Source organism: Cibotium barometz, chromosome 8, assembly GCF_041138505.1.
Source record: "Cibotium barometz isolate CiBa-2024 chromosome 8, ASM4113850v1, whole genome shotgun sequence".
Classification (NCBI taxonomy): Eukaryota; Viridiplantae; Streptophyta; class Polypodiopsida; order Cyatheales; family Cibotiaceae; genus Cibotium; species Cibotium barometz.
In genome coordinates, this window is record NC_141053.1 from 29264068 (window position 1) to 29273149 (window position 9082).

General features: G+C 38.3%; 1 protein-coding gene across 1 annotated transcript; it reads right to left on the reverse strand.

The window, feature by feature from the left end:
* Positions 1-214: 214 nt before the first annotated feature.
* Positions 215-1028, reverse strand: LOC147636124 (uncharacterized). Its single transcript, XM_086801099.1, has one exon. It carries the CDS (start codon positions 838-840, stop codon positions 271-273), a length of 570 nt encoding a protein of 189 aa, XP_086657225.1. The 5' UTR covers positions 841-1028; the 3' UTR covers positions 215-270.
* Positions 1029-9082: the final 8054 nt, after the last annotated feature.

The following is a 9082-nucleotide window of genomic DNA, read 5'->3' on the forward strand; positions in this document are numbered from 1 at the left end:
GTGGAGATCTTCCACGGTTGGGTGGACTGTTCCCATTTCCTGTGCCCAAAATGTGTGTAAAGCCCAGACTTACACATGCACCTTGATTGACCAACACAAAACTTAAACTTAACAACACTATACATCCTGCACATGCTATGTGGATCTTTTAACAATCCATGCTTAATTATTCAAACTTCAAATCAAATCCATCAACAAGTCCCAGCCATTGAAAGGGCAGAATCACTAATTTTGATTCAATTTTTAACAAAGCTAACATTACCAAGCCCTTTACTTTGTTTTAGATTCAGGCATGGGGAACATGCCTGTGTTGGCAGCATTTCTGGGGGGAGCAAAACCTAAGAGCTTCTGCAAGTTGGACCGTATACTGACGGAGCATAAAAAGTAGAGAAAAACCATGGCACAGTCAGTGGGATCATCTCCATGCAGCCCTCTATGGCTCATCCTCTGCACAAAAGGGATAGGGGAGAAAGGGAGCTTGGCCACAGCCTTCCCTTCAAATAGAGAGTTCAAAAGGCCAAAGACGACAACAAGGACAATAGCAACCACGCCCCCTGACTTGAACTTGGTGAAGGAGAGGTCACGGCTGGACTCTTTGAGGCTGCTTTCCAATCGATCCATCTTCTTGACCTTGGAGTTTTTGCTGCTGGATACTGCAGAGGAGCCTGTGCCCTTCATGACCTCGAGCTTTCTGGAGGCTCTGTCTATGGTGGAGCGCAGGCTCTTGTAGGAATCCGTCCTGTAGATGAGGATCCAGGATATGGTCTCGCAGATCATGGCCGATGCGAAGGAGATGGCCAGGATGATCAGGCTGTCCCCATAAGGAAGAGATACGGCCATTACAGAGAGAGAGAAAAAGAGCTTATCTTTTCTGAAGAAGAGGATATGGGGTGCGATGACCTTCAGCTTCTTATGCTCCTCCTGTTTATCAGACGAGCTTCAGCAGAGAAGGTAACAGTTAAGGCAGCAAGAGCTAAGAAGGAAAGCAAAGCCTAACAGATTATAAAAACACTAAACAGCAAAAACCAAAAGCAATAGATCCTCCAAAAAAAAAAACAAAACAAAACAAAACACAAAAGTATCACCAAAAAAACCAAAAAGCAAAAAACATCACCTAAGGTCAAGCTTGATTTTTGAGGGGGGCACGCCTCCCCTTCAAAATTTCAGGGTTTGGGAAACTATAGCAAGTTTTTTTTTGTATTTGTGTAATTTTTTATGGGCATTTTAAAAATTTGCAAGTATTTTATGGCAAAAATGGTCAAAAAACGGGCTTGATGCCCATCAAAAACCAACCATGCCTGAGGGTGATTCTAGGGCTTTAATTGTCGTATATTAGCTGCGGCAAGGAACACATTAGTGTTCAAAAAATCCATAGTTTAGTATATTTACAACTCTGAAGGCCTTACACACTTGAAGGTCTTAAAATTCCGGATGGTCTACTTAAAAAAACAAGAATGTGCAACACTAATTAAGTTCAATGGTGTGTAATTTGAGATTTTGTAATCTGCATTTTTTGTTTTGTTTCATCAAATTGATTTCAAAGCTTAGTAAAATATGGATTCCAATAATGGGTAATAAAAGTGCATACACATTTTCTTGTAGACACAAAATTAATATATGCACACTACCTCTCTAGATATTACAAGATCTAAGAAATGTGATCTCCCCTACCATAAAATCTAGAGAATGTTCAATCTTTTGCCTACAATACTAAGCATTTCCTTTCATTAAGGCTTCTTTATTACAATCTATGATATATATGTGTGGCAATTATCCATGTGTGACTCAACATTTGGTATGCCAATAATGCTCATTGGGACAAAGAGGCTTGTACGAGAAGCTAATACTCACTAGTAAGAAGGGGCTTATACAAGCTAATTCTTATATGTGAATACTTTCTCATAAAATTGAGGCCTAAGCTATGGTTTTTACTCCTTGGTTCTTTGCAAGAGTCCATAACCCTTAGGATTTGAGTGGTACTCTTTACAAAAGAATTTGTAGGCATTGTGAAGGCTACCAAAATTACTTTTCAAACTTTTTATGATTTTTTCAACAAAGCATAAACTCAATCAAAGCATATATCAAAAAGCTTGCCTTTTTTTGCAAAGAATTCAAAATACCCCTCTTGGTGTACTTGGCCAAAGCTCTGATACCATTGTTGAAGGACAATGACCCATAAATAAATTGTAAAATAATAATTAATAAGACATATAATAAAATTTACACACTACGCTTTCTCTTGATGTATTCTAATCATATTCCTTGAAATAACTTATAGGGCTCAAAATAGTTCCACTTTTAAAAATATGTCAACAAAAATACCTTGCCTTATTGAACGTGTAGGCCAAACTACTCAAAATAGGTATAAACCTCAAAGCATATAAGTGTGTACATCTCTTGTAAAATTAAATAAATAAATATGGATAAGGAAACTTTCACTTGTCCCAATAAATATATTCGCTGATAATAAATATAAGACACCACCCAAAATGGAGTAAATGATGCATGTTGCATAAAACCAAATAATATTATGTTGCATAAAACCAAATAATATTATGTTGACACCCAAAGTCAAGTATCTCAAAATCTTCCTGAACCAACACCGGCTCAACTTCATTATACAACCCAAGGACCTGCACTCACATCAACTATGCCAATCAATTAATTGATTAATTGATTTAAGATACAAATAATCATACAAAACTCAATAAATCAAGATGATCTAATCCATACTCTCACGCATGTACAGAATCACTCGTGTACGCACAAAGTAAGCTATGATCGCCTGGATTTAGAAAGGCATCCCAATCTAAATCTATCTAGGAGAATTCATAAATCATGAGAAACTTGGGAATATTAATTCTATGAATTTACTCTCCTCATAATAAGATGATACTACCCAAAGCTCAACCAGCGGCATATAAGATGGTTATTCTAAAAGAAGTTGAACTTAAGAAACATTTAAGATAACTTTTGGAGCAAGGCTTTGTTCAACCTAGTGTATCCCCATGGGTGCACACATACTTTTCCAAATGGGACTCTCAGGCTGTGTATTGATTATCAAGGATTAAATTAGCTAACCATCAAGAATAAGTATCCCATTCCTAAGATGGGACTCTCAAGTTATGTATTAATTATCAAGGATTGAATCAACTAACCATCAAGAATAAGTATCCCATTTCTAGGATAGATGAGCATGCCCAAATATTTACAAAGATTGACTTGAAATGAAGGTTCTATTAGATTAGGATCTTCTACACCAGCACTCGTTCCTACTGCATCCACTTCCTTGTCATCCCTCAAATACCTTGCCACAATTGCAATGCAGGCATCTCTACCTCCTCATCCGAATCCTCATCGTTTGCTGATGAGGAACGCAAAAGTGGCGAGCCACGAGAGGAACCTAGTTTCTAAATTGCCCTTCCCCAACCTCTTCACCTCCTGCTTATTGAAGGTACAGTAAGCTCCTGCGGGGATGCAGATGTCAATGAAGCATTTAAGGCGCTAGATGTAGAGCCGGGCATATTGTTGAATGTACTTAAGCAGCTCAACAGGCAAGGAAGATATTCCCTTTCGATGGTCTTGATGGTCTCCTATGTCCCAATCCGCTTTTGATAATTTTAAAGCTGCATTGGTGAAAAATCCCATTTTAAAGCTACTAGAATTTGAAAAGCCTTTTGAAGTCAAGTGGATTTGTTATTAGTGGAATCCTAATGCAAGAAGGATGCCCCGTAGAATATAAATCCCAAAAGTTGAGGATGCATGAGAGATTTATGATGTCCATGATTTAGAAGTGTTTGCAATAGTGTATACCTTAGAGCTTTGGTGACACTATCTTCTTGGGTAGAAGTTCACTTTGGTATAACTAATCATAAGAGCTTAAAGTGAACTTCTTGGGTAGAAGTTCACTTTGGTATAACTAATCATAAGAGCTTAAAGTGGATCTTTACTTAAAATGACCTTAATATAAGATAAAGAAGATGGGTGTAGACTCTTCAAGAATTTGATTTGAAGATCAATTATAGGTTTGGCAAAGAGAACATGGTCGTGGTGGATGCGCTTAACAAAAGAACCACCTCCTTACTCGCGATAACCATGATTTCAAATCCTTTACCTATCAAGATTAAGGAGAGAATTAGATCAAATAAATTCGTTTCATATGTCATTACCTTACTTCAAAAGGAAAGCAAGACGACCGATCAAATAAATTCTTTTCCCATGTCATTGCCTTACTTAATAAGGAAAGCAAGACGACCTTGGAAATGAAGAAAATTTAGGGGTACAAATTAGAGGACGATTGTCTATACTTCAACAATTGGTGGTTATGTATTCCTTTGAAGGAGGAAGTTTGAAGAGGGATTCTAAATGAGGCACATGATAGCCCTTTAGCTAGACACCGCCGGGTATGTGAAGACCTTTATGGCTTTAAAGGAAAGTTTATTTTGGCTTGGACTTAAGAAGGATATATTGAAGCATGTTCGTCGATGTTTGATATGCTAGAAGGTTAAGGTTGAAAGAGTAATGATGCCACGGAAGTTGCATCCCTCAGACATTTTGCAGATAAAAATGTGAATGTATACGCATGGATTTCACATGGACTGCCTTCAATGCAGGGTATGACTCCATCCTAGTAGTGAAAGACCTATATTGCACTTGATGTTGCTAAAGTCTTTTTGAAGGAGATATTCAGATTGCATGGGTTACACATAAGAATTATAAGAAATAGAGATGCTAAGTTCACATCTAGATTTCAGACCACAATATTCAAAGCCATGGATATACCTCACTGGATCTTACCGCTACCTATCATCCAAAAACCAATGACCAAATAGAGAGGGTGAACTAGGTGATCAAGGATATCCTAGTAGTGAAAGACCTATACTGCACTTGATGTTACTTAAGTCTTTTTGAAGGAGATATTCAGATTGCATGGGTTACCCAAAAGAATTATAAGAAATAGAGATGCTAAGCTCACATCTAGATTTTGGACCACAATATTCGAAGCCACCATGAATATACCTTGTTGGATCTTAACACTACCTATCATCCAAAAACCAATGGCCAAACAGAGAGGGTGAACCATGTGATCGATGATATCCTTCAAGCGTTCTAAGAACCCAGGAGATGGACGAACGATTTACATTTGGTAGAGTTTTCTTATAATAATGCCTCTCATCTCACCAAGGCATCAGGATGATTCGAGATGAGTCCAGAGGCATTATATATGGGCAAGATTGCCTAATGCCATTAAATATTAGTCTGATCCATTGGTCAAAGTGAAAGTGTCAAGCAGATGCTAGATAAGATGGATCATTAGAAGCAATCTATAAAGAAGGATATTAAAGGTTCCCAAGATAGGCAAAAGTAATATTGCTATATGAAGAGATTTAACATGGAGTTAATAAAGATGATATGGTTTTCCTTTGTGTATGACCCAAGAGAAGTTCTCTCTCTCTGGGAAAGTACAAGAAGCTATTTCTTAGATATTGTGGACCTTATGTGATTCTCAGAGGGTCATAGATCAAGATTATGAACTTTACTTCCCTCATATTTAAGAGTCCACAATGTCTTTCATGTTAGTCTACTAAAGAGGTATATCCTTGATCCTAGTCATCTCGTGTTTCCAACCATAAGGTTGGGGGATAGAGGGGCCCAAGGGCTTAATTAGCCCTTTATACTAAGGGTATTTTTACCCTTTACATCATATATGGGATATATGATATCCACATGGAAGCTAATAGAAGGAACGATTCCAATAGATAGGATAAGGTTAATTGACCTAATAAGGTTAATTGACCTAATCCTAGGATATTAATCAATGACCTAGACTTGGATTAACCCTCAATTTGGTAGAGAGAGAAGTTCTAGTACACATGCCCAAATTTGTCGTGGAAATCTTTTATGTGTGCATAAAAAAGGTCTTTCAAATTTAAGGATAGAACCTTAGAATAACCTTGGAATAGTCAAAATTTATTTGTAAGTAAAAATGGAATTTATGTAAAATTGTAATGAGAGAAACTCCTAGAATTACTCTAAGTGCATAAATGTGCAAATGATTACCCATGAGAATGGGTAATTTCCTTGTTCAATTTATGAGGAAGAAATATAAAAATTTTGACCCATGTGAATCTACTTTATCCCTACTAAACCCTTGCCAACCTCATTTTCTCTCTCTAAAAAATAGTGAAGGAAATGGCCAAACCCTAGGAAAGGAGGAAGCCAACCAATTAGAAGTGGGGACTATTTAACAAAGTTAGAGAGATAATACTGAAAGAGAAATGGATTAAGGTCATGTAAGACTTTGGTAAGAATAAATATGGTTGTTAAGATGCTAGGAAAACAAGTTCTTGAAATCATTATGGTTGTCAAGATGCCAGGAACAAAGGAAAATAAGATCTTAGATAAGTAAAAACTTAAATAGAGATAAGTAAAATAAGTAAAAATTTAAATAGAGATCAGTAAAATAAGTAAAAACTTAAATAGAGATTAGGGAAAATTATTCCTGAGAAAAGAAGACTCTTAGCCTAATGTGCATAGAGGTGTACCAAATTAGGACCATAAAACTGCAAACATTAAGATGATGAAATTCAGATAAAAGAAATGGATAGTTGATCTTAAATGACTCCCTTTGTACTTGGAAGACTCTATCCTAAAGCAGGGATGAATGACCATTTGACTAAGGAGTCTAAAGAAATCCTATATGACCCTAAGGAGTCTAAAGAAATCCTATATGACCCTAAGAAGTTCGAAAGGAAAATGTTATGAAAAGACCTCACCAACTTACATACGGTTTGAGGAACTTAGCTTACTCAGAGTTTTGACTAGAGACCTATGATGTCTCATCGAGCTTATGATGGTTTACACTGCTTTGGATATGAATTTGGTGTATATATGGCTAAAATCATGTTTTATTGTGTAGGATATAAAGATGGTGTATATATGGTTAAAATCATGTTTTACTATTTGGATATTGTATCCATATGATGTTGTTTGTGGAAGAATGCAAAGGTACCACATAGGTTCATGGATTGCTAGAGCCTAGACCCATGGGATTGTGTGACACTAGAGCTATAGGTCTGGTCGTCTGGGACGGAAGCCTAGACCCATGGGACTGTATGGGGCTAGGTTGAGTCCAATGGTGGCACGATGGACTCGAGATTATGGATACTTTCCAAAATGAGACCAAATTATATTAAACTTGGGACGAGTTGTCTAGATCAGCAGGATAGAGACGTTGCCTAAATCAGCAGGATCGAGAAGTTGCCTTCATAATTGAGGATTCAGAACATCTTATTGAGCCTTGGGGAGTAGGTCGATGTGGCCTGGTTGTGAGAATTATGAAGGGACAACACCTAGAGGAATCATTCACCTTTCCTTATATAAGAATTATTCAAGTCAGAGACTAAGAGCCAAGCATCAAGATATTATAATATGAGGTCCCAAGTGAGTCGCTCTACTCTTAGTGTGATTTTCGCTACCAAGTTATTATATAAATATAGAGGTCGGGGTCTCACAAAATAGGAGGTGGATTTAATATTATTTTAATAAAAATAAAATCAAATTACACCTAAATTTAAAAATAAAAGTAAAAGTAAAATGAAATAAAATAAAAAGGAAAAAATGGGGAAGAAGAAAACAAAAAGGATTGGGGGGTAGATGTTTTGTGCATGCATGCACACATGTGGGTGCATGTGCATGGGGTGGGTTGTGAACGTGTCTAGGGGGTGTGCACATGTGGGTGCTTAGTCATTTTCAGTTTTGTTATGGGTTTTTGTGTTTTTAGGTAAAGGTGACTATACACTTGAGTAGGGTGTTACACTACATATGTACAACAAGGGTTTGAGGTTTATGGGTTACCATGTGGGCTCAATGGGTGGGTGAGGGCAGAACTACTTGCTCATCCACATCACCACCGCAGTCAACTTTGCCAGTGCACTTGGCCTTCTAGTTGGCAAGTTGATGTTATTAGCATAGCACACATAGGTGTCATGGGGCTAGAGATCCCTCTAGGTCTCGGAAGCATCAACAGGGAGTGCCAAGGGAGTATGCGTGCACATAGCGGGATACTTGGCACACTCAAGGTAGCTAATCTGAGACAAGAATTTTTTGGGGTATGACCATTGTACATGGACTTGTTGGTGGCGAGTCCACCGTTTTCCTTTTGATCACTGGTGGGCTTGGTACGCATGTCAGGGGTGCTACTCTCTATTCATGCTTACACTTTGGGGATGGCATCTGAGGTCTGGCCTTGTGTCTGTACACCCACATTCAAGGGTGCTTTTATTAGGGTTGAGGGCACAATTTTTCAAAATCTTAGAACATTCCCTTCGCAGAACCCTTGTGCTTTGAGTAGTTTTGTCGAGACCCATTAGGGTGTCAACAAGATGGAGATGTTTTGGGGCCCTATAACCAAAGGGTTCCCCTTGTAGAAGCCTTGGGCTTGATTGGGATCCATTAGCATCTTGATCCCTTAGGGATCAGGTTCAGAGTACTACATCTTTGCTTAAGAGTCATCCTTCTTGGATAACCTATGCTCAAGGATAGGCTTTGGACCAATTGTGGCTCTACTAGGTCTTTGCTTGGGCACTGAACCTGCCTTGGCTAGCCAGGGTACTCTTTGTTGGCATTACCCACTACTTCTTAGTGACCTCCCCGAGAGTTCATTGAGGTTAACATTTGAGGGGTGGTCTCTATCTTTGTCGTAAGGTTTTAGGTCTTCAAAAGGGTTGGAGGGGGTGGTCTCTATCTTTGTCGTAAAGTTTTAGGTCTTCAAAAGGGTTGGAGGGGGTGGTTGTTGTCTCACCGACGCGTTAAGGCGAGGGGAGTGTTGTGTGTTAGGGGTTACCTCAAATGAAGGTGTATTATTGGACGATGAGGTTTGGGATGTTGAGAGGATCACCAAAGGTATGGTAACCATTCCATAGGGGAGATCAAGCATCATAGTTCTTCTTCACTAGCTAACTATGCAATCAGTGGCCATGATCCATCCTCTTCCAAGGATGATGCTTTCTCTCATCCTACAACTACATTGGGGGGTCATATAAAAATTGTAAGGTGCATGTTTAGATCCAATAAAGAACTC